We start from the raw sequence: 26,199 nt of genomic DNA on the forward strand, positions 1-26,199 counted from the left end.
CAACTGCACTGCCAAGAGGTTTGTAATCGCCAAACCAGGGCTCAGCTACACTGAAGACAAGAAAAAAAAATGAAAATTGAAATGCAGGGGACTGTTAAAGATCAAAGGCTGCCAAAGTGATTCTGTGTCTTGGTGCTCACAGAGAGTCACCTCCTCGCTTGAGAGCAATTTCCTTGGATTCAACATGCAGGGAGAGGAGAGGGAGTTGTATTTTTGCAGTTGGTGGGCCCTGAGGAGAGAAAAAGAGAGAGGTGGAAGGAGGAATTTAATTAAGGAGCTGTGTGGGTAACATGGAGCCGTTAGAAGAGACTTCCTTATGGAAGAGGAAGGGTCTCCACACATGGGTTGTGAGGGCATCAGTAACGAGGCTCCTCAAGGCAAACAGGCTGGGTTATGAGGTAATTGGTTATTTAAGGCAGTAATTGTTCATGAGTTGATAGAACAAAGCTCTGCCAGTGTTCCAGGTGCTGCAGGTTTCTCTAGGTGTGTCTTCTGCTGTGGGTAAATCACCACCTTTTCCTCCTTGCCAGCCTGGGGAGGCATTTGCTGATCCTTTTGCTGCTTCTGATGCTCCACCCTGGTCCCACCAGCCCCCCCTCCACGCCGACGTTCGCTTTGTTCCCACGTCGTGCAGCAAAGTCCTGGTGAAGCTTTTGTGCTTTTCACGAGGAGCAACCATGAATGGCCCTCTGACTGAGTTCTTTTTCTCTTGGCAGACCTGGAGAACTTCAAGACCAGGACAAGGAGCACGGTGTCTGTGCGCCAGGGCCAGGGCATGGTGCTGCTGTGCGGGCCCCCACCCCACTCGGGAGGTAAAACACTTTCCTTCTCATTGATGTGAGGGGTATTTGCAAACTTCTGCTCTAGATTGTTTTGTGTTCTCCAGATTCTCGGTGCATTTATTCATATGTTATTACAACTTTTGCTGCACTTAAAATCTTAAGACAGTTTGCCCTCCTTGGAGGGGTTTAAAAGCCATGGGGATGTGGCACTTGGGGACACGGTTTAGTGGTAGGTTTGGCAGTGCTGGGTTAATGGTTGGACTCAGTGATCTTTAAGGTCTAAATGATTCCATGATTCTGTGTAGCAAGTACTTGGTGCTGTTCGCTTCAAAGGAAGTGCTATAAATGTTTAGAAAATGCAGAACAATTCTTTCAGTTTAGCACAAATTTATTTTAAATGTGCCAGTCAGGTGTTTGTGGCTGATGTCCTGATCGTGTGTGTTGCACTGTTACATTTATAGAGGAAAAATGGGTTGGAGAGGGAGTCATTCCATCACCAGTTCCTGCTGGATACCACATCAGGCATGGCCAGTGTGTGCCCGACAGGCACCGTGTGTTGTGCCAGCAACCACCACGATCAACACCCAGCCCTTGCAGCTGCCTCTTTCATCGGGGGGGGTTGTTTGTTCCATCAAAACAAGTGGTCATCATTCCACGGATCCGTGTCCCTTTTAAAGAAATTTACCATCCTGCTTTGAAATCTGTCTGTCCTCATCAGCTGGACGGAGTTTGCCCGGTGGACCGTTGGCTGTTAGGCTGAGCTTATTGCTCAGATAGGAGCAGACAGGGGCTTAAGGAGCTGCTTTGCTCACATCTGACCAGCTGACAGACCTACCCATGGATCTGGTTCAGCTGGGGCCCTTTCCCAGTGAGCAGAACTAACCCCACTGGCTCCTGGGGACACCCAATGGCCGTGTGGTGCTGCCTCCCATTTCTCCACAGACAAGGAGGCTCCTGTGTCCCAGAGGGACACAGGGATGTCACAGACACCCCAGAGACGAGGCAGGATTTGTGCACATTTGTCTTTGTCTCTGCAGTTGCTGAGAGGTTTCTGGTTTGCCCTGAGAAATCTTTGCAGCGTGAGCACCTTGTGTGGAGATGTGGCTGGTGATGGTGTGAGCAGTGAGGAGGAAATTGTTGATCAGGTGATTCAGGAGAAATTTTTGGGCTGGGTTGATTTACTGGTGACACCAAATGAATTCCAGAAAGGTGCTGGCATTATTTCCACTTTGGGTTCAGTGTGTGGGAAAGCATCTCTCACTGACCAGGAGGTGAGAAGCATTTCTGGTGCCCAGAGAGGCAGAAAACTCGAGGGTAATTATTTCCCTCAATCAAGAGATGACTTCCCACATGACCACCATCTATGACCTGCTCTATTGCAGCTAGAAAGTTATCTCTAATTGTAACCAGATCCACAATTATTCTAAACTGATACTATTGCAGTTCTGTAACTGAGCTGGGCTGGAGTTGTGCCAGTTGTTGTTTTCTGGTTCACATAGAAAGTATTTAATGGAAACTCAAACCAGGTCCAGTTAATTCAAACCAAGACCCTTGCTCTGTGGGAATTAATCTGCTCTGTGGCAATATTTTCTTTTACTTTGCCTTCCTGCTAAGGTTAGAAATGAGGATGAGTTTTAAAAGTCACAGCTGCAGAGTTAATTCTTTTAATGGTGTTTCCGTCAGCCAGCTGCTCATCTGCCGGTGTAACCAGAGCTCTTGGGTCTGCACAGTCACTGCACAATTACCACAACCCTCCCCTGCTCTCTCTGGGCTCAGGGAGGTTCATCAGAGAGTATCAGGTGTCCCTGGAAGCAGCTGCTCATCGGAAAACCACCGTGTTCCATGGGCAGCTCCATCCCCAGGGGCCCCGGCAGTGTTTGCAAAGCAGAGCTGTAGAGATCAGCTCCTTCCAGTCCCCTGGTATAACATTGCAAGTGTTTCATGTTGTAGTGCAACAGGAAAAAACGTTCAGCTCGGCAGTGAAAAACAATCCCTCTTGTTGAGAGGGCTAGTTAAGACAGAGAAAATGCAATTACTTATTATAGAACTTGATTAGGGCAGCAACCTGACTTCATCATTCTTGCAAAAAGGGCCTGAAGATGCTAACGACCAATGCTGAAGCATGGGACTGTCTGGGGAAAAAAACCCCACTTTTATATTATTATTGTTATTTTTTGACTTTAGTTTCATGTGCGCATTGAAAACGAAATCTTAAAAAATATTTTAAGAAGCAAAATGAGAGAATTGCTCATTTGTGTGAGAATTGCTGTTGCTTCACTGATGAGAGTGTTCACTGGAATAGTAGAAGCCTGGAAAAAACCTCCTGACCAGTTGCTGAGCACAAAGCCAAGGACATTCTTTTGGCTGTCAGAGACACACCTTGAGAATTTCTGTGTGATGGGAAACACTTCCAAAGTGTCTGAGGAGGGCCAATGTCTCCTCCATTTTTAGGTGGGTTCAAATGACAATGCTTAGAGCCCCCTGAAGAAATTTGGTCAAAAAAAGGTAGTAAATGAGAAGGGAATAACTTCCTCTCGTCCCTTGGTTGTCTTGGTCTTAAAAATTGTGGATTTTATTAAAAAGATGCTACATCCAGACCTTGAACCTTTCAACTGTAGTTCACCATGAGACTTTGCTGCTTGGAAATACCCATTTCTAAAGAGCTGGCAGCTAAAAGTAAGGTTATGTTGGCCTACGTACATTAGTTGTTGAGGATTTCTTTGTATTTTTTCTTCTTAATGATACCTGATAAAGAGCTTCCTACTGTTCAAATGTTACGAGAAATTCATCCTGAGAATGAGTCCAAATGATGAACAGGTATTTCCAACATCAACAAACAGGCTGTGTGTGGCTTGCACAGAACAGTTTGGGCATCTCCAAGTATTGTCCTAATTTTTAGTTTAATATGAGTTGGAGATTCAGCATCTGAATCTCTGCTTCCCTCCCAGTCCCCCAAGTTAGAAGTTTCAGTTCTTTTCCTTTCCTTTTTTTTGCCTTTGTTTCACTAAAGGACTTGCAGAAACCTACCTGGGCTGGTACCCTTTTTCTGAGATAATTACCCTGCTTGTAAAGGGTGTTCCCTCATTATTTCCACTGTTTTTTTAATCAAAAGCCTAATGATGGTCGTGTGTCAACCATTCTACCTGTGAAGCTCAACAGAAGAAATAATTTGAGAGTAAACATTGCTCTGGGAAAGTGGAATTTGGGGCCTGTGTAACAGCACGATGAGCAGCTGTAGGTATTTAAGTGGACATGAAAAAACAGGCAAAAATCCTAAATTATGAGTGTAGCTAAAATTTGGCTTTGGTTTTGATGCAGAACACCAGGGGCTGTTCTTCCAGAGCCACTGGCCACTTCCACAGCATTAACTGGGCAGTCCCCAGTAACTGAGCCACAGTAATGGTTTTGGGCCTGGAAGAACATCAAAAAGTTTCCCTGACTTTTTTATTGAGATTCATCAAGGAATCTCAGCGTATCATAGAATTTGGATCCCATAAAACAATGCTCTGCTGCTTTATATTTTCAAAGCCCTGCTAGATCAGCCATAGAGTCCCAGAATGGGTTGGGTTGGGAGGGACTTAAACCTCATCCAGTCCCACCCCCTGCCATGGGCAGGGCCACCTTCCACCAGCCCAGGTTGCTCCAAGGCCCGTCCAACCTGGCCTTGGACACTTCCAGGCATTCAGGGACAGCCACAGCTTCTCTGGGCAACCTGTGCCAGGGCCTCCCCACCCTCCCAGGAAAGAATTCCTTCCCAATATCCCATCTAACCCTACCCTCTGGCAGTACTCCAGGTGGGGTGTCACAAGGGCGGAGTAGAGAGGATGAATCCCCTCCTTTGACCATCTGGAAGAGCAAATCAACCTGAGGGGCATTACGAGCCAAAAACCAAAAAAAACCCACAACCAAAACAGCCTTTGGTTTTTCCTAAGTGTTCCATTCTGTTGTATTTTTAAGTCATTTAGATTAATTTAGAAACCGCTGACCATTTCAAACGTAAAATAATGTTCAAGTTCAACTGTTGGTGAAAATGTTTTCCTTCTGAGAGGAGCTTTGCAGGGGAAGCAGGTTACCTTTTCTTGTTTGCTCTTTTCAGTATTGTTGATCAACTTTGGCAAGATACGTTTCCTGTTGAGATAAACTTGATTGAAACAAACAAACAAAAAGCTCCGAAAACCAAAGCAAACACTCGCCTGTGTTTCTCAGGGCTCTGAATTGTTTTCCAAGGGGGAGATGACTGGGGAGTATTTGGAGGTCACTGTCCTTATAACTTTTATCTCCAAATTTTAAGACAAAATATTCTTCTGTGCCAAACAGTTCTTTTCACTGAAGTTTGTGGGAACTGAGTAATTTAGCTGCCACTTTTACTAGATTTATTTGACAGTCAGGGGCAGGGTTGTTAATATTTTAACAACTACAGTTTTCAAATTCCTCCTAACATCCCTGGCATTTTGCTGTGAGTCTAGAGACTAAAAAAAAAAATACAGTCCTGGAAAGTATTTTCTGCCCACTTGACAGGCTGGTGGCACACCCATCCTCGTGCAGAACAAATGAGTCTGTAAATCCTCCCCCTTCCCTTCTTTGGGAAGATAAATGAACTTGTCTTTTAGGATTCCTTTCACTCCCCCCTCCTGTGAGTTCCTCTGGGTTCATCTTTAGAAGATCCATACACGATGTTCTCATGACATTTGCCTTCCAGCCCTCGTGGGAAAACCCTATGGAAATGGAGCTCTCGGAGTGCTGTACTGTGAATGTACACAGAGAACTGACAAAAATGAGCTCTCAATTACTTGATTGTTTGAATTCTCTGTTCCCTTTGCATTCCCTTGAGGTGTGTCCTGCTCTGGGATCTCCCTGTCCTTAGCTTGTACCACCACTCCCCACATCTGGAGGATATTTATTCTCACTCCTAATTTATCTCAGTAATCTGTGCAAGGAATAAATAAGATGATTGCTTTTTTTTAGATAACAAAGTGCTTAGATGTGCAGATGGAAATGTGCTGATATTTTTACAGGACACGTCTTCTCCTGCCCACTTGTGAAGAGCCTCTAACAAAGTTCCTGATGACCCTGGAAGTGAAGCTCCCCAGCATGATTTCTATCCCTGAACCTCAGTTCCCTGCACACCTTGTTCCTCTGCTCCTTGCTGTGGAGTCAGACAACCTTCCTGGGCATCTTGGAGCTGTGTCTCCTTCAGGGAACAAAGGCAGGATTTAAGGAAAATCAGTTTTCTGTCTCTCTGCAGAGCCCATGTTCTCAATGCACTTGTGAAATTCCATCTTCCCAAAGAGGAGGAGATTCATTAAAGCTCAGTTGTTCCCATAACTCTTTCCTATCTGATACCATTACTCCTGTTGGAAACACAGCCATGGAGTGCTTGTCTGGGAGCTGAAATGTCGACAGAGAATTATTCTCACATCTTTTCACATAATGGATGTGTTCAGGTTTTATCACTCTCTCCTGCCTTTTTTCCCCCCCCTCTCCCAGTATCTGGGAGAACTTTTAGTTCTGTTGCACAGCTTAATCAAGTAGAACTAACTAAATTTTAGCATTTGACAGCAGAGATGGCAATTCTGATTCCATCTCAATCTCAGCCTTTCATGCTATATGGTAGGTAGTGAAGTGTGGACACCAGGCATGTTTTCAGAAAGCACTTTACTGATTACAGCGACACCGGAACCACTTCTGGGCTCTGCAGAGAAACGATCAGTGTGTGTTTACTTGTCTGGTCACTTTTTCACTGCTTTCATTATTATTTTTTTTTAAAGTGATGATGGACACTTCATGGGCTGGAAACAGTGGAAATGTTTTGGCTCTGAGTGTGCCTGATGGCCTTCAGGGTGATGAATGGTTTGGGGGTTTGTCTCGTAAAGAATCTGTCGCCCAAATCATGTCTCAGAGTCCCTGGTGTTTATCCAATGCAAGGAGGAAGGGGGGGAACCTGTGAAGATTAATTGCAACAGTGCAGAAGGAAGAAGGCAATTATTAGGCATTTTTATGCCATCAGAGGATGGATGTGTGGGGCTTTCACCCCCTGAGTGGTGCTGCTCGGCAGGGAGTGCTGTGGAACTCAGCTTCCTTCACTTGCTGTCAGGTATTTGTGCCCCTTTCCTCCCCATCCTGTGGTGCCAGTTTTGCAGTTATTTCTCTCTCTTCTCTGAAAACTGTCACACTGCCTTTTCTTTTGTCACTTATGAAGAATTAATGCATGATTAATAAATGATTAGAGCCATTGTTGTAACAATGGGAACGAACGTTTGTAACTCTCTCTGCTGGAGTCCTTACAGTCACCACGAGCAAAGTTTGTGCTAAAACTTTGGAAAACACTCAACCTTGAAAGAGGTGATGGAAAGGGAAGGAATAAGTAGAAATAGCACACGGCCAAAGAGGCCAAGGCTGTTTCTACCTAATGTCTCCCCAATAACAGGGGATCATTTCATTCTGCCCAGGCAGCAGCGATCCCTCTGTGGATCCATCTCTTATTTCTGCTGGATGAAGAATTCAGGGTGGCTTTGGGCAAGAGCCTTGAAAAACGTCTTCCCCTCAGTGTGAAATCAGATTCTCAGTACCAGATCTTTTATTTGTGGCATGTTTGGTAGAATTATAGAATATCCTGAGCTGGGAGGGACCCACAAGGAACATCAAGCACAACTGCCAGTTGGATGGTTTCCATTCCCAATTCAGAGGAATGGAAGGTTGAATCCTACTAATTGTGTTACTTATTTGTTGGGATAAGATGCTTCTCCTGGTCTATTTCTTACATCCTGGAGCATTTTTTGTTCCCCACTTCACTACAATAACTGTAATTTTCAGCCTTTTTTTTTTCCTGCTGTTTCTTTCAGTGTGGGATGCCCAGAGCTTTTTAGAAATGTGCTTCTTCCACAGCCTGTATACCCAGGATGGGGCAGGTGCCTCTTGCCAAGCAGATTCATGAATGGCTGAGCTATCCCTGCCCTCTCCTTGTTAAGGGATTCATAGTTTCTCCTCTTTCTCTGCTGTCTGAATGTCTTGTAAGCCTTTGCAGCTCGGTCAGATTTGGTTCCAATTAGTGAGAAGCTAATTTAGAGAGGAGTATCTCACAGCTGGGTGGGCACCATGCTTGTAAAAGCTCCATTTCTCTAGGAAACCAAGCAAAAAATCTGCTAAGCTGGTTGTAAGTTGGTTCGACTACTTGTCAAAGTGCTGCAAGGTCAGTGAGCAGCCTGTCATGGATCACTCCAGAGGCTGGAGTGAAAATATGAGCAGGTAAACTGGCTGGGAAAGGAAAAGGAGAAGGAATCAGAGAAATATTTTGCATTAGGATGTCAGTGATGCATCTGACCTGTTTGACTGTGGCAGTGGGGTCGGTGTTGGCAGAGGTGAACCAGGAGGTGCTGCAAACCTCTCTGGATCATGGCCAGGAGTTAAACTGTGAGTTATTCATGGATGGTTCTGCTTGCAGGATGCAGGGAATGATGGGGGGAAGGCTCAATTTCCAAACAAGCAGGAAAATGCCCCAGCAAGGTGGTGTTCCCATGAGTTGGGGCTCTACACTCCCAGATGTCTTTCCTGGGATGGGGATGTGGGAAGTTCAACCAGGATTTCCTTGGCATTGCTCGCTGGAGGGGGATGCTGGTGAAATGTGTGGGAGATGGAGAAGACCATGATCAGAACAAACAGTGCAACAACAAAAATACCTGAATTAATCAGTTTTTCCTCTTAACAGTGGTTGTCACTCACATGTCCTCATATAGCAGGAAAATTCCCAAGTCCAAAGAAAGAAGTGTCAACATTTGACAGCCCCAAATTCACCCAGGGTGTCTCTTTGCAGAGCACTTACAGAGTAGGTGAGTCAGACATGGAGCTGCAGGAGAGCGTCATCCGTCTGGGTCTGGTTCCACATGGGGAGGATTATTACAGTTCAGCAAGAATGGGCTTCATTAAACTTAAAATCAGGCATATGAAACTCTCATTTAAATAAAAAGTGATTGAGAGTTGTAACTTCCATTTAAAGTGCATCTCCCATCATTTATTTTTTATGCTGTGCCACAGTCACCGTTTAAATTATTTAAAGCAAGAAGTAAAAAGCTGCTCAGGAGATAGAAATGGATTAGATTAAAATTAATCTGACATAATCCTTTCTCTAAAAGTGCTGATTCAGTTTGTGCACAAGTTTATCAACATATTTGAGGATAAGGGATAAGGATAAATTCTCCTCTAATTTGGGAGTGCCTTGGCTTGGTGTTTCTGACAGCACAGGGAACATGCAGCGCTGTTTTAATTGAGAGATTTATGAAATTACAAATATTTCTAATAGCACAAATGCCAAGCTCGTTATAGATTTACACTAATTTAAGCACCTGAGTTGGTGTGTGTATGATCTGCCTCATTTCAGCAGGAAAGAAATTTGGAGTTGCAAAACAGGGTCACAGGCAAGAACAGACATTGGTGCAGGAGTTTGGACCCAAATTTTTCAACTGGTATATGTGATTTATCACCTTCAGTGTTGCCATCACCTCCCATTACACATTGATGGCCCATCTGGGTGTCATGGACAGGGGAGGATGTCTGGGGTCTGTAACACAGAGAACTGGAAGGGAAGAGGCTCAACTCTCCAGTAAAGACCTTGGAAATACCAAAATAATAAGGAACGTGACATTAATGGATTTTTTATTTATCAGTGACAGCTCGTGACATCTTTAAAAAGAAATCATCTGCGAGCCAGTCATGTGGTTCATTCCCCTGCTCGATTGCAGGCAGCACTAAATGAAGATTGAAATGGGATTGAAAGGGGGTAGAGCAGGCAGGGTTTGGCTGCAGATGAGTGAAATCTGTCGTCTGACAGGATCCAGTCAATAGGCATTTACTGAAAGTGTAACATCTTGTGATCTCTTTATAAAATAAATTAGAGATCAGAGTCTTGCTCCCAGGCTCTGCTAACCTGGTACAACCACCCTTTCCCTTCAGACTCAGCTCCAGCTGGTCTCTACAAAGCTCTCAGAAGCAGCCAGGGCTGCTGACCTGCTCTCACAGCAGAATGTTTGTTGATTGGCATCGCTGTTTCTCCACTTCTGCAACCAAATTTGGGTTTCCACGCCCTTGGATGCACTTGCTGCGTTGTTAAAGTCAGTAGTCCTGGACTAGTGAGCCCTCATTCCTGTGGGGGTGATGTTCTGTTGTTGGAAAACACATGGGGATATTGATTTGGGCATTTGCTGTTCCCTCACACGTGTGGAATGTCTAAATATGTGACTGTGATTTGTTTGAACGAGAGGATAAATGTGCAACCCTGATGATGGTTTCAGCTGGTAGATATCAAAACCCTGTTTATCTATCAAAACCCTGTTTATCTATCAAAACCCTGTTTATCTATCAAAACACTGTTTATCTATCAAATATGTGAAGAGAATGTTTTTTTCCTGTGTACTACAGGCAAGTGCCACAGCAGTGCCCTAAAGGACATACCCCTCACACTGTTTGGGCAGATATTTCAGCCTTGGACTTGATCATGATATTAATTCACTGCAGTAAGAAAATTCTCTGCAACCAAGTTTGTTTTTTTCTGCTTTTTAAGGTTTGATCTAATCTCTTATAGCTCCAGTAAGAGGCTGATCAAAGGTACTGAAAGCTGGTATTAAAGGATTAGCTGGGTCACATTGAAATATGTTTTAAAACAAGCCCAGGGACCTTTAGCTTTAGTGAAGCAAGTGCACACAAAAAAAGATTTTAGGCTAACTCTGTCTGACTTCAAACAGAAAACAAACTGCTGGATTAAATCTGTGAGTCATTCCTTCAGGTGGTGTGTGGAGCACTTTATGTAACTTGAACCTGGAGAGTATCAGCAACCACTGAATCTCTCACAGTAAAACTGCAGTGCAGAATTAAAAATCAGTGTAAGATTTGTGTGTGCATGTGCCCAGCTTACAGTGTATTTATTCTTATTTGATGATTTCCTATAATTAGCAGCTTCAGTCCAGCCCCTTTTTGTCTTTTTTTTTTTTTCTGTCCAGTCTCTCCTCTCTCCCCTCTTTCTATTTACTGCTGACAGGATCTGCTACAGAGATGTTTGGCTGTCAGGTGAGGATGAGTGTTTCTTTGGGAGAATGTTGATGCCACTCTCTGGGCCATAGCAAGCTGTTATTCTTTTTATTAGTACCGGAATTTCCTCATTGAAATGAACTTACAAGCAGAGAGAGCATCACACAGATCTATACATTGCTCAGTGGGCAAAGCTGTGAAATCATCTAGGCTTGAATCAGTGCCACAGGAGAGCAAGGATGCATCTCCTGGCTTTCATGAGTAGGGTGTTGGTGATTAGTAGGAGTGAAGGTTGTAGCAAATCCATAGCTGTTCACCCACTTGTGAGAGCTTTCTGTGTTGTTGCTCTTTTTAAAGGTTGGTTTGATGGGATTATGTGGCACGTTACGTTGCATGCTCATAAAGTTTTCCTGAAATGTTGATTTCACCATAAATCAGCTGCCTTGGCTATCTCTGGGACCTCCTTGATGCCAGAGGTGATGGTGTTTTGCCCCAGAATTGAAATGTTCTTAGAAGAAATAAGTTTTTAATTCCTAATTGAAAGCCCCATCCCTGGAGGTGTCCAAGGCCAGGTCGGACAGGGTGTGGAGCAACATGGAATAGTGGAAGGTGCCCCTGCCCATGGCAAGGGGTGGGACAGAATGAGCTTTAAGATTCCTTCCAAACCAACCCATTCCATAATTCTGTGATAATTCCCTTCCTCAGTGGATCTCTTGGCAGGCCCAACATCCCAACTTTTCAGGTGTCTGCAGCGTTATCCCTGGTTGGTGCAGTTCCAGGTTGGATCTCCCTCAGGAAGGGATGTGGTTGGGGGGACTGACCCTTCCCAAGAGCCTTGCAGCTGGCTTGAGCCTAACTCCAAAAATTGAAGTTTAAATCAGAGGTGCAGGAAACTAAGTGGCATCAAGTCTAATCCTGGGCAAGGTTCACTGGTTCCAGCAAACACCAAACCTGGCTCAGAAGGTATCAAGCCCTTATGACAAATACAGGTTGGATTTGTTGGTGTGTTTGCCTTTCAGGCAGGACTGGGCTGAGCTGTAAATTTCTGTAAGACAGTTTGCTAAGTTTGTCAGATAAAAAACCCAATAATTTCTTCCAAATTGCTGGCCCTAAATCAGTGAGGGGGCGGGAGGGCGCCTGCTGCCCGGCAGATGCTGTCGAAATGGGTTTGTGTGTTTAACTGCAGCAAATACAACAGCCCAGGACTCCATCTCATATAACACTTTCTATTCAGTCACAGATAAAGGCTGCTGTGGATTTCTCTCCCTGAGGGAACTTTAGGTTAAATTTTGTCGGAATGCCCCGGTGCCACGGAGCAGCAGTCGTTAACACTCCGATGCCGTGGCATCGACTGGGGCTGGAGGCTGCTCCTCAGAGATAAGCCAGGTCAGCTGTGTACAGCCATCAGATATTAACTGTTCCAGAGATACCCAGAATGGAGATGGAGCAGATACAGGTGATTATTGATTAGGCTTCAGGTAATGAAGACCTCTTGCCCTTTTAATTACCCGTAGGTGAAGCTCTACACGGTGGGCAGGCGTGGAGTCGAGGGGCTGGGGAGCAAACGCAGCCCTACACGGGTTGAAAATTGCTGTGAGGAAGAATCTAAGACAGAAATTGGGCAATCTGTACATTTTTCTCATTCTTACACACTTCTGACAGCCCATTTCTCTGTGTGCAAACTGCTGGCTGGCTGCTGAGTAACTGTGTCGTCGGGTTTAGCACAGCTGAGGATTCATCCAAAAATGTATTATTAACCTCAGATTAATCTTGTTCATTATTTATCATTCCTTTTATTAAAACCTGCATTTGAGGCCCAGGGCCGTGGTGTGGTGTAGCTGGGCAGCCCTGTGTGATGGAGAGGGCAGAGCACAGAGCCAAGGGAAGAATTATCGGGCGACGCTTTTTGTCCAGGTTAATTCCTTTAAATTATTCCGGGATTATTTAAGGCTAGAAGATAAAAAATTGATCCAGTGTTCTAGCAGGGTGATGAAACGGTCTGGAGGCCCACAAAAAATACCTGCAGTGTATAATTCACGTAGTTTGCTATTAAAATAAAACAGTGAGAGAGAAAAATGGCCCAAAACTCCAGGACCCAGAGTGCAGTTTGCAGAAGGGAATGGAGAGATGTGTAGAGGAGCTTTCCCTGATAATCCTCTTTTCCCCTTCCCCAGGCAGTTTGTTGTGGTGCTTGGAGCTTCCTTTCCAGCTCCCGTGTTGTAGAAGTTTCTACAACAACAATGGGTTTGTACAGCAAAATGCCATTATAGTATTTGGATATAAAAAATAAAATTAATTTAATTGGAAAAAATAGTATTTGAAGATATAAAACATTATAGTGTTCGGATACAATGAAATATGTTTATTATGTAAATATATAAATATGTTTGGTACTTTCCAGCCAGACAGTAACACACACAGAGCCAAGAAACTTGGCTAATTCATATAAAATCAAAGTGTTAAATCCAGTTTCTCACCACCACCAGTTGCCCTGCAGTAGTTGAGGGAATAACTTTCTGTCCAGGAAAAACTTCACGTGGTGTTGTTTGTTACATGCTGGGATGAACCTCACTTTCCTTTCAGAATATCTCAAAATTGTGTACTCTTGCAGCCATTATTTGGGTTGCTTGGGACAGTTTAAAGGGAGGGTTTCCTAATTTCCTTCATTTTGTTTTGTTTTCTTGCCGCGCGTAGTGAAATTTAATTTTTGTCATCACAGTTGACAGGAAATGCTGCAAACCTTGTGTTTCACACAGAAAAGCAGTCCCTGCCTGTCCAACTTGAGAGTGACATAGTGGGTGATAACACAGGAATTATAGGAATCATTAAAGATTGGATTCATCTCTGTAACTGTCAGTAAAACCTATAAAAAATAATAGTGTGTTGTACCCACACTGTTCTTATTAAAAATGATAAATGATCCCCATTTTTTGGCTAATACTAGTTCCAAAATTTCATTCTTCTCCTCAGCTTTATGGTCACCATAATCTTGATATTTTAATAGCTTTTTCCATAATAGCCCCAGAGACCTTTTTAGTGGCAGCCCTGACTTTATGGAAGAGACTTTAAAAGAAAAAAAAATCAAGAAATGTTTCTTGTACTTAAAGGCAAAGACAAAACACATGAATTTCCCAAGACAGGCAACCAGAGAACATTGTTTTGGCAAAACCATAAGGTCTAATTATAATAATTACTCATAGCAGAATTTCTGTGCAGCTTTCAGTAACTTTTTTTCGCTACTTGGTGTTATTTAGAAGAAGTTTGAAAGATGAAGTATCTTTAGTTTTGTTTCTTGTCTTGAGCAGAATATTCTGGGGGCAGCACAGAGAGACTTTAATTGAGTTTATCATTGAGTGCTTTAGAAAAGTGATGAGATCTGAAGGTAATCAGGAAAAACAGACCCAAGGGGGCTGTGGGTTTTGCTAGAAATCTCTGCATCTCTCATTTTCCAGGTTTCTCTGCTGGTGGCCTGGAAATTGGCTCAGAGCTTTTCTTTTTTGGGGGCAGAAAAAGAGTTTGTCTGCATTCTGATAGTAAACTTGAGAGGCAGATCTTAAACATCCTGAATCTGTGTTCCAGTGCCTTGAGTAATTTATTTTTTTTTTAATTGCTGGCTTAAAGTCAAATTAAGCTGCTTGTATCACGCCTGTCACCTCCACTGCTCTTTTTCCCAAATTTTCCATAGGCTCCTTTGGAAGACATGAGTGACATTAACTAATTTAGGACAGTCTTCCTCATCTCTAGTGCTTTAGTAGAGCAAATATTCATCACTTTGTGACCTTGTGTACAGAAATGTACATTCCTTGGGCAAAAAGAAATCCACTTTTCCTTCTTCCAGCATCTGCCTGCTGTGGTAGAGTGTGTATTCCAGGGAGCCAAGGCTGTGTAGCCCATCAGCAAGGATTTGTGTGGATGAAAAAGGCTCTTTGTGTGGTCTGTGGAGCAAGGAAGGTTTTGGGGTTGAGTGTCTTCCATCTGGTGTTACGAGAGCATCTGTACCAAGTGTACAAGTAACTTCTCCATCCTCTTGTCCTGATAATCATTACAGAAGTGAAGATTCACCATCCAAAAAATCTTCATCTCATCCTGATCTCTCATGGAATTCCAGGCAGTGCGGAAAAGTAAGGTATCACAGCACAGCCTGGGTCTTTGGGCAGTGGGTGGTCAAGGTGGTGCTCTGCAGCTGGCCTGGGATTGCAGCTTCTGGAATTTCCCTTTTCCTTTAAAACCAGCACATACAGGTCCGAAATCTTCCTGTTATATTCCGGGTTTGAGAGACCTACTTGAATGTGCTTTAAAGGGGAAACAGAAAGTGTGGTAAAAGAGGCAAAAATTACACATAAAGGGCCTCAAATTAGAAAGGAGAAGTTCATGATAAATTCCTGAAGGAATTAGAGTCTAATGTGTAATTAGAAAACCACAAAGTGCCCGTTGCTGCTCGTTCTTTGTGCTCAAAGACTCCGTGGTGGTAACTTTGGGAAACGTTTCCATCACGCGCCACCTCGGGCTGTATTTTAAGTGTCTGTTTACACAGTTGTTACAAATTGCCTATGGGATGTGAGCTGTCTATCACTTCCAGAGCAATTAGGAAGTGAAAACTTATCAAAAGAAATCTGTCAAGTTTGAAAAACCATAAATATTGCACTGGGATCTCTAAGGAAATCAAAGGGAGTTTGATACAGTATTTATTTACATGTTGCTGCAAAAGCAAATGCACTTAGAGGTGCTCTAGTCTGTGCTATTCCCTGTGCTCTATATTCCATTAGTCCCATGTTATCTGAGAGAGAGAGAGAATTACCCAGTTGTTTTAAGTATTATATAGTAAAGGACTGCTCCTAAAGTCTAATTCTGTGTATGTTGGGCAGTTATATCTTTGTGATTTGTTGTGATGAAAGGAAGGCAGAGCTGCAACTTCAGTTCTTTACTGAAGTTCCTCAGTGTTATGCAGCCAAATTAATAGTTTGAAGATGGCTTTTGGGGAGATTTTGATGTTTTGCACCCCAGAAATAGGTCTCTTTTAGTTCCCCCTGTGTTGGGTTGCTCTGTTTGGAGGGATCCCACATCATCAACATTGCACAGCTTTCCATTTGCCTTCTGCTTGCCTGTGACCTGCTTACCAGGGGTTTCCAAGCTGGCACTCAGCTCAAGTGACACAATTATTCAAGACTTTTAACTAAGGCAGAGGCGAGGAAAAGCTCCTCCAACCATTATAGGGTTGCAAAGGCTGTCTTGGAAATGACGGCAGAAGGGCTCTCAATGGCTCTCACCAGCAAAGAGGCAAGAACTCTTCAAGCCAAAGGGATCATTAGCCCAGAAGAGCAGACCTATAGAATAGCAATGAAATATTTAACCTGGAAATTAGAGGGTTCTTAAAAATTAAAGTCATATCAATTCATACAGGGAAGCAGAAGCCAAAACTCTTGCTGGTTTAGGGTGTAATTATGAACAGGATGATTTGACCTCCTGGGGAGGATGGGGGACAGGGGTTGATCAAGAAAGACCCTCCCATCCTGTGTTTTCCTGTGGTCAGTTCACCATTCCACAGTCAATGCAAAATGTTGTCATACTGAAGAGCTCAGGGGGCTTTAGTGCAAACCTGCTGTGTGCAGAGTCACTCAAATTCCAACACCTCTGTGCATCCCGGGGCAGTGATGTTTGCTTGCCTGTTGCTGGCTGCTTCTGGAGGAGCAGCATAATTGTTCATCAAGAGTAAATTTTAAAAAAAACAACACAAAAGCAAAAAAACAACCAAACTTAACTACTTACAGTAAATAATAAGCTGGCTGAGAAGTGGTACCTTATTTGCTCTGAGTATCCTCTTGACATCAGCATGAGGCTCCTTATAATGAGATGCACATGTGTAAATATGATGATTAGATATTCCCTCATAAACATAATTATCATATCTTCCTAAAAGTCTGAGCAGGCATTTCAGAATCCTGTTGTTAGAAATAAATAAATAAAAGCCAGCAATCTGCATTCAGCCACTTCTCCCAGTAAACAGTGGAACATGAGGGCAGAATATATTTCCCGAAGTACTTAATGGGAGTTGAGGTCAATTATGGTTACGACTCATTAGAGTATTAAAATAAAAGTATGATTTTTAGTATAATTAGTGTGCCCTTAGAAAACTGCAGTGATCTTGTAGCCACTTTAGTTCCCCAAGCTTTGTCAGTGTGACTTAGGCAGATGTAACAGGGTTATGTTGCATTAACCTCACCCACAAACTCTGCAGCCGCCGCGACATCTCTCTCACTTCTTGTTTTATTGCCCAAATAAACTTCCAAAGATGCCTTATAAAACACAGAGCACTGTGTAATTAGTCACATAGAGGATTACAGCTGCTTAATTTAGTGTTCAGTTTTTTGCTGATTCGGGAATTCCCAAGGAATAAAACATAGAGTGGGTGATGACAGGGCTCGGCAGATCCTCCTCCCAGCTGTCTTCGAAGGGAAAAAAAATTAACAAGGAGGAATGAAAGAAGTCAAGAGTCAGGTTGAAGTGTTCATGACAAAAAGGTGGGACTCTTGTAAAATACATCATATTCTGTCACGAGTCAGGTTGAAACGTTCACGACAGAAAGGTGACATTCTTGTAAAGTGCATCATATTGCGGGAGAACTTGGAGGAGTGACAAGAACGTGAGATCAGTGTGCAGGCTCGGAGGTGTCACAGTTGGAAATCCGTATTTGTAGCCACAAAGACCATTTTGTGGGGTGTGATATCTCCAATTTTCCTAACCAACCCTGTGCTTCCAGAGCTCACCTATGCTTGGATCTTCAACGAGTACCCGACCTTCGTGCACCAGGACAACCGGCGCTTCGTGTCGCAGGAGACGGGCAACCTCTACATCGCCAAGGTGGAGGCCTCAGACGTGGGCAACTACACCTGTGTGGTGACCAACACCGTGACCAACAGCAAGGTCCTGGGCCCCCCCACCCCCCTCATCCTCAGGAACGACGGTAGGACTGGGACAGAGAATCCCCGGCTGGGCTTGGAGCTGTTGTCCTGCTTTTTTTTTTTGACTGGCTGTCCCCCAGAAATTAAGAAATGGCCTGAAATATTTATATCGGGGTAAAGGGAGAGGTTTTTCCCCTTCACAGTGAGGCTGAAGACCTCTGCTCTCGCTGGGCTTCAAAGTCATGGCCAGCTGTGGGATTTAAGGATGCTGTGGCCAAGGTTGCTCTTCCCACCACTGGGAACAACTTGCAGTGTCAGGCAATAATTATAAAAGAAATACATGGTGAGAGTTGGCAAAAGACAGGAAACAAAATAGATTTTAGAGTCTGGATATACCAGTTGTGCTCATTTTATGCAGCCTGAAAGTGAACAAAAGCACTTTGTTGTTTCGGTAACTGTGAGCTCAGGCTGTATTTCCCAGCAGAATTAGGGCTATTTTTAGTAGTCTGTGGAATAATACAAAAAAGCAAAAAGAAAGCAAAAGAGGATTTCTAAATTTATACAGACAATTGATTTGTATCGTTGTCATTTTTGTGAAGATAAGAAAAATAAATTTACATGTTAATTTACAATTAAAATTAATTAAAATGTGTCGGGTTTAAAGGATAACAGATAGGACATTTGTTCCAGAAATAGAAATGCGTTATTAGCAACTTCTTCTAGAAGAAGATCCATTGTCACATAATGGTGTTTGACCAAAATTCCTTGCTTGTAAAACCAGGGCTCATTGCTGCAGCCTCATCACTGTTCCCATCATGTTGACACAATTCCTGTGGATGGAGAGTGGGGAAAGTCAAAAAGGAATAGTTAAGTTTGCTTCATACTAACAATTTAAGTGTTGAAGAAGAAGTATTTTTAAGTACTCCAGCAATAGGACATTTTTGCAAACCCTCCTTGGCTGGAAGTGCTGGAGAGGTACTTCAAGGGTGTGTAGTGATAGAACAAGGAGTAATGGCTCTAAACTGACAAAGGACAGGATTAGATTAGGAAGAAATCCTTCCCTGTGAGGGTGGTGAGGCCCTGGCACAGGTTGCCCAGAGAAGCTGTGGCTGCCCCATCCCTGGAAGTGTCCAAGGCCAGGTTGGATGGGGCTTGGAGCAACCTGGGCTGGTGGAAGGTGTCCCTGCCCATGGCAGAGGGTGGCACTGGATGAGGTTTAAGTCCCTCCCAACCCAAACCAGTCTGTGATTCCATGGACTGAGGCACAGCCCTCATTCCCAGCACAGCTCACGGTGCAGGGTGGGATGTGTGGGGCTGAAATCTCACCTTCAGGAAGCCCAAGGTTTCTTTTCACGTTTCTTCAGTTTATGGCAGTAATTTTTCTAGCCTCAGTTGTGAGTCATTTAGGCTTTTTACGTCCAATAGCTGCCGTCCTTGTCATGGTTGTTTTACCTGAACACAACCAGCCTGGCCAAGCAGCCTTTCCATGTGGTTTTTACAGCACTGCCTGCTTTACAATGCCAGGCTGCTGAGCTGGAAGCTGCAAGAGGAAAAGGTATGCAGCTGTAGGGGATGAAATCAGATCCTGTGGGCAGATTGCTTTCCCCACCTGCTCCTTTTGTGCTCCTCTTTTCCCTGTTTTCTGCTGTGAGGCTCCAGAGATCTCCTGATGGTTTTTGCTGCAGCTTTTTGTAACCAGCGGGACGTACCATCCTTGGCAGGACTGAGGTCCCTTCCCTGTCGCTGTGCTGTGGAATCAGAAGGTGCCTCTTATCCCATTAGTTATCCTCAGACAGCTTTTCCTCCTTAGAGAGATGAATATCAGAGCTGGTTATGGGATGGAGGTAGGAACAGCTGCCACGGTCACCGGGAGCTCAGGCTCTGCTCCTGCAGACAGAGCTTATTGCTGGTGATAAATACAGGGTACAAAGTGCAGTGTGTGCTGGGAAAAGGATGGAATTCCTCTATCCCTCTTAATTCCCATCTCACAAATACATGTTGTCACCCTCTGTTTAAATATTTCCACGTATCTCTATGCTTTTGTGGCAGTGAGGGTGTTTGCAGTGCAGGTGGAAAAAGTACTGAAATACAATATCATGTAAATGTAGCATTGCCAAAACCTGCACATTTATGGTTTGGGACCTGTCTTGGAATGTGCACCCATATTCCACACAGGAATGTCAAGCAGCTCTCCCTTTCACATCATGTAAGTGCTGGTGTATAAAAGGAAAATGTAAAAGATTTTATGTTTTTTTAGAGTTCCCAAGGAGTTAAAGTTTGGTTTTGGCTTGGGTTCTGCATGGATTGGAGTTAGTCCTGACACGACCAGCTGGTACCTCCCATTGTGGAGAAAGGACTCTCTGAGCTATTTTTATGACACCAAAGAACAAGAATGATCCTAAAGCCTGAAATAAGGTTTCCACTAGGATTGGAGAATTACTGTAGCTCAGAAGAAAAGGAATTCAAATTTGATGCCAGACAAGCCTTCTGGCAGCTCACTGAGGGATGTGGACTGGAGGGAGAGGAGGAAAGGCAGCAAACCTGCCTTCTCCATTTAATAAAAACCAGTCTCTGCACCTTCTTCCCCCTTGGAAGAGCAGTGGATACCTGGGGCACCATCCCTCCTGCAGCACCTTTAGGAGCCCCTGGACCATCCCACCCCAAAGCTGGGAGCATCCAGGTGTTGAGAGCCACTGCTCCTGCAGTACTTCACTGCTTCTCTTTAAAATGTGCTTCGGATTTTTGACATGAGAATTACAACAGTAACAGTAGGAAAAAACTGAAATAGTTCTGGAATAAAATTACCATCAGCAGCAGCTGGATGGGCCAATTAAACTCTAACATTTCACAGGTGTTGTCAGGAAATGCATATCATCTTCTCAGACAAATTAGCTTCCTTCTGAATTCCTGGGACTTTCATCCAAAAACACGTTTTTAAGCCTTGAAATTGGAAGATACAAAAGCCTCTGAAATGCAAACACGTCGAGCATCTGATGTGCTGTGACACCGAGCCCCAAACCCCGGGTTATCTTAGTCCTTTATTTCCTCCTCCAGCCCTGCCACCTGCACAGCTAAGTCAGGTGTTAAATCACCCAGGAACAGCAGGAAAAATAAGGATTATCTGCATGGAAATGGTCTTGGATTCAGGATGGAGATGTCTGAAGTGCACAGTGTTGCTCCTTTTGAGCTGGGACAGCCAGACTCACATCATACCCTATGTATATATATATATATATATATGTGGGTAGGTTATCATTGTAGAGGGAGCCTTGTGATTTTTCCAGGTAAAAGTCCTGATTTTTAGGTGGTTGGAGCTTGCAGTGAGGTTGTCAGAGGTGCAGGGCTGTGGGTAGCAGTGGCTGGAGCTGATGTCCTGCAGCCCCAGGCAGCTGTAGTTCCCATCCCAGTGTGGGGTTATGTCACCCTGGGATTAGAGCTCTCCAGTCCCAGCCCAAGGTAAAGAAATGGGAACAATAAAAAGTGTGAGTGAAGAGAAGGGGAAAAAAAGCCATTTTTCCTCCCTCCCGTTCCTGCCTCCTTCTCTGTCAGGTGAATATTCTGTGATTCTTCAGGGAAGCCTCCAGCTGAAAGCCAAGATCTTCCAAGGTGGGACAGTTGCCTGAACCTGGTCAGGCTTTCATGGGAAGCTTCCAAAGCTCTCCCTCTCACCAATCTGCAGTCTTCATTGCAGAAGGTGGAAATACTCTTCTGGGAAAAGATCTCAAGAGTTTTGTCATCAGCTGCTGCTCCCAAACATTCCCACCCAGCCTTGTCCTCAGAGACCTCTGGGCGGTGGCTGCTCTTGCCTTGGCTGAAGCTCCAACAGTAAATATTTAGCACCAGAAAATATTGGAGAAAATTTAGGCAAGATTGCAAAGTTTTGGCAAGTCACAGTCAGGAGAACAGAGAGGATTTTCCATGATAACTGTGCCAGACACTTCCAGCCCTTCGGGACTGCAGTGTCAACGTGCAGAGGGCTAGGGAACAGCATTCCCTGTAATTCCTGTTTGTATGGTATGGAAATGCTGGAATGTTGGCACAGACTCATGGATTTCCTGCTGTATGTGCTGGCCAGGACATGACTATGGGGGGAGTATTTGTATTTTTAATAAATGCATTTAGTTTTGATGACTGAGGCTGTGCAGCAGCCGCTCTTTATAGAATCCAGCAGCAACACTTATTTGCAATTAATGCATTGGAAGGAAGGTGATGTCACCTGCTGTTGCATCAGAACAGGTAATATTCGGGTCAGCAGGGAAAGGCAGACTTGATGTAAGCCTCATACTGAGTATTTTCAGCTTTTTAACTGTGAAAAGTTAAAGCAAAAAGGGGGGTTTGCAAATCAGGGGGCCAGAGAGCAGCACAGCAGTTATAGGCCACCACTAGCACCTGAATATCTCTGCAGACTCCTGTTATCCCATCTCTGTATCCCTTTTGCTGTCTCGATCCTGTATTTGTGGGATTCATCTGGTCTGACCCAGCACTGCTCCTCCCTTGGCCAAGGGCCAGGAAGCTCCACACTGTTGAGATTTAAACTGCAATCATCAATTAGCTGATAATCACTATTGGGGAAATTATATGTGCCGGGTTTAAGGCAGTACAGTGACTAGAAATGTAGCCATTTATCACGAGTGTAATGGCCTTTTTATGTGCACAAATTTTTAAACACAATTTCATAAAGAGGCTGCCACGCTCCGTGATTTACTGGGGCAGTAAAAATAAAGAAATTGCCCGAAGAGTAGATGATCTCTGCACATCGAAATCCTTGGAGTTAATAGAAACCTCTATTAACTCCAGTGCTTTTAAAACTTTTCCTAATGGCTGTTTGTTCCACATTTCATTTTCTAGAAGGTGCTGAACCTCCCTTGTTATTGCTTTCCTTATTTCACGAGTTACCTGCAAAAATTCTGAATATTCAAAAGAGAAAAGCAACGGAGCCATGAAGAGACTTTAATCTTTGGCAGATGGTGTGGAGAGCTGGTTCAGATTCTCCTCTGGCAGTAAATGGGAAAAGAGCCCCCACTCCACGGCTGTTAGGAACAGGCCATGTTTAAAATGAATGGATTAATTGGGCAAGTAATGATGTATAGAACAGCTCTGTGCTGGCACGGGAACACTTGTGAATTTACTGCAGAAATTCAACCAAGCCTTAGCATCTCTTTTATGTTCACAGGGGTGATGGGAGAGTATGAGCCAAAAATAGAAGTGCAGTTCCCAGAAACGGTTCCATCTGCAAAAGGAACAACGGTGAAACTGGAGTGCTTTGCCTTGGGGAAGTAAGTTTGATCCATTATTATTATTCCTCCAGCTTCTCACTCTCGTAGCCCTGTGTTGTGGAGTTTGCAGCAGTTCCTAATGATTCACTTCCCTCAGCAGGAGTTACTTACTGCCAGTTTTCATATCCCACAGAGGGCTTTGGGAGCAGGAGCTCGGCTCACCAAAAATATAAATTCTCAAGGAAGAGAGATGGAACTTAATCTGGGAAGATGTGTTTGGGGATCTCCTGTGTTGAGGTCTCATGTAACACTTAAAACACATCTGGGGTTTCATGAGTAAACACTGACAACACTTTCAAAATGTTTGGACTGTGAGGAAAATGATCATAGAATCATGGAATGGCTTGGAAGGGATTTTAAGGGTTGAGTTGGAAGGGATTTTAAGGATCATCCCATTCCACCCCCTGCCATGGGCAGGGACACCTTCCACCAGCCCAGGGTGCTCCAAGCCCTGCCCAACCTGGCCTTGGACACTTCCAGGGATGAGGCAGCCACAGCTTCTCTGGGCTACCTGTGCCAGGGCCTCCCCACCCTAAAATGGCTGTATTGTCACATCAGAATTGTGTCAAAACCAGCATTTAATAATATAAAATCTCCTGGGTTTAAGGCTCTGTGAGCAATACTTTACTGGTAAATGTATCTATATTTATGTTGTATATAACCTACCCATAATAAAATAGTCCCAAGTCCTGTGCCAGACCCTTCACACTGGCCATGACTTCATCATGCTCAAACATGAGACAGAGTTAAGTTGACAGGAGCTTTTCCTGCAAGTCTTATTTTGCTTTATTTTCCTTATTTAGCCCAGTTCCTACAATCAGCTGGAGGAGGGCAGATGGGAAACAGATCCCCAGGAAGGCCAGGAGGCACAGGTCGAGTGGACTCCTCGAAATCCCAAATTTTCAGCAGGAAGACGCTGGACTGTATGAATGTGTGGCTGAAAACGTGAGAGGGAAGAACGTGGCACGAGGACAGCTGACATTTTATGGTAAGCAGGCTGCCTGCTTTCAGGGGGGTCATTGCATCCAGTAAATGTTTTGTGAGGATGTAATTCTGTGAGGGGATTTTTTAAAAGGACTTCCTTTTCAAATGGCACATCTCGAGAAGGGTGTAATTTGAAATAAAACCTGTCTAAATGGTGCATATTAATTGAGAGTCAGAGCAGTTGGAAGGAAAACATAAAATACCGGGAGGACATTGGCATGGTAACAGGCTGAAAACACTTGGAAAAGGCTCATTTGCCTTCTCCTGGCTGGGAGGGGAAGGCAGGTATTCTGTGGGAGCATCCTCGTGGTTACAGCTTGGGATTTATTATAGATGTGTTACCCCAGCTTGTGTGAATAAATGTTAATTGCTTATAACCAATTAAGGACTCCTTTCAAGAGGGATCACTGATTGCACAGCCTGGAGATTTGGAATTTAACCCTGTCAGAGCCACCAGAGCCTTCTCCACTCAAAGGCTTTTTGCACCTGCTCTTCTCTCCCTGAAATCAGAGTCTTTGAGCCAAGCATGATAAAAATGTGAAATATCAGCTTCATAGGCCCCTGTGTTAAGTACAGGATGAGTTGGTACCACTGATCCTGCTGCAAGTGTCTGTCCATCCCCACATTCCTGCTGGAAACAGCCCTATCTTGCAAAGCAAATGAAAGGTGTGGATTTACCTGTGTGGAGGTGAGTGAGAGTCCCAGGGAGGGCGTTTAAAGGTCCCAGTGAGCTCTTCCTTTGGTACCAAGTTTCTGTTTGAGAAGTTTTGGAGGGCAGAAGCTGCAGGTTCCACCCACACACACAGAGGTGTGCAGAGCCCTCCCTGCCACCAGAAATAACCTGGTTTTGTCGCTGCCCTGTCTGATCTTTGGGAGCACAATGGTGCTGTTCTTTGTAGAACACATGGGCAGAAATTCAGTGTTTTCTTCCCAAATGCTCCTGAGGGTCCAGCTCCACTCAGCAGGGAAGGTTGGGTTGAGCTCTGGAGATGAGAAGAATTTTTTTTGATTTATAGTAATTTTACCACACTAAAAAAAAGAGTTTGGGAACTAACCCTCCTGGCAAAGCTGAATTGAATTTGGTGGGTGATGTAATTTTTTTTTTTAAAGGTGTATATAGGGATGTTTTCAAATTGGAAGTATTTCTAAAAGACATTTAATTTGGAAATCAGAACTTTGGGGGCTTCCATTTCAAATGAACATTTCTCCTTTTAAAATTGAGTAAAATGGAAAATGAGAAAACATTGAAAAGGAGTGAAAGTGCAAGAACAAAATGAAATCTTTCATGTTAAGGAGAGAATCTGGAGCTGAAATGAACTGGGCTTAATTTTTTTAATTAAATGATTTAAAGATTCCTTTTCCTGTTCATCAAACGATGTGTGTTTCTCCTGATTTTTCCCATGTGGAGAGTAAATTAAAAGACTCATCACTTGTACAATTTTGCTCAACCCACGGCCAAAGCTGCCTTGTAAAGCAGCAAAAGGAGCCTTTGGAATACTCCCACCATACATATATTAAGTTATAATCTCATTACTGTAATGAATTTCCCAGCCTGGATCCCGTTGCTGGAGGGCTGAGGATCCCACACAAAAGCTGCCACTGTGGCTCGTGCTGCTTATCACACCCAAGATGCCATTTCAGCAAAGGAGCTCAGGATTTTTTGGGAAGAGGAGTGTCCTCCTCCCTCTGGGATGGTGAGATGTCCCTACATCTGTTCCATGGGAGCAGAGGAGTTCCCAATGGAGAGGTGGCAGCCGGTTGTCTCCATTGGTTACTGGTTTTAAAGATAAATAATGAACAAAAATATCATCCTTGTTTTCTTCAGGATGATGATTTACCAGTTAAGTACTTCTCTTTCAAGCGTAACTGGTGCTTGGCAGCCTATTAGACTGAAAACAGATCTCCTAAAGCAAAAAAAACAACTTGCATTCTGTACTCTGGGCTCTGGAGTTCATTCCACATGGCAGCAAAATTTTCTGAGGGGAAAGTAACTTACTGTGAACTTTTTATAGGAATAGTTGAAAAAAAGAACATTGTTTTCCCTTAATAAGCTTTTCTTTTTAAATCTGAGAAGTGTAATTTCATTGTTGAAATGCATCTGTGATGTTGGCAGAGCTTTCGTGTTGCTTTTGGAGGCTTGGGGTTGGTGCCTGGAGTGGGGAAAGCTCTGGAAATGCTGAAAGAGAGCAGGTTTAGGTTGGATAGTGGGAAGAAATTCTTTACAATGAGGCCCTGGCACAG

General features: G+C 43.9%; 1 protein-coding gene across 5 annotated transcripts in view; it reads left to right on the forward strand.

Annotated features, from left to right (window-relative positions):
- CNTN4 (contactin 4) overlaps nt 1-26,199 on the forward strand; it is a 286,304-nt gene that overhangs the window by 194,023 nt on the left and 66,082 nt on the right. For all 5 annotated transcript variants that reach the window (XM_027640398.1, XM_027640402.1, XM_027640397.1 and 2 more), the window contains 4 exons: nt 717-812; nt 17,557-17,760; nt 22,872-22,974; nt 23,778-23,962. In XM_027640398.1, coding sequence (XP_027496199.1) covers nt 717-812; nt 17,557-17,760; nt 22,872-22,974; nt 23,778-23,962 — 588 coding nt within the window. The remainder of the gene's footprint in view (nt 1-716; nt 813-17,556; nt 17,761-22,871; nt 22,975-23,777; nt 23,963-26,199) is intronic.

This window comes from Corapipo altera, unplaced genomic scaffold (assembly GCF_003945725.1).
Source record: "Corapipo altera isolate COAL_440 unplaced genomic scaffold, ASM394572v1 55, whole genome shotgun sequence".
In the NCBI taxonomy this organism is placed as follows: domain Eukaryota; kingdom Metazoa; phylum Chordata; class Aves; order Passeriformes; family Pipridae; genus Corapipo; species Corapipo altera.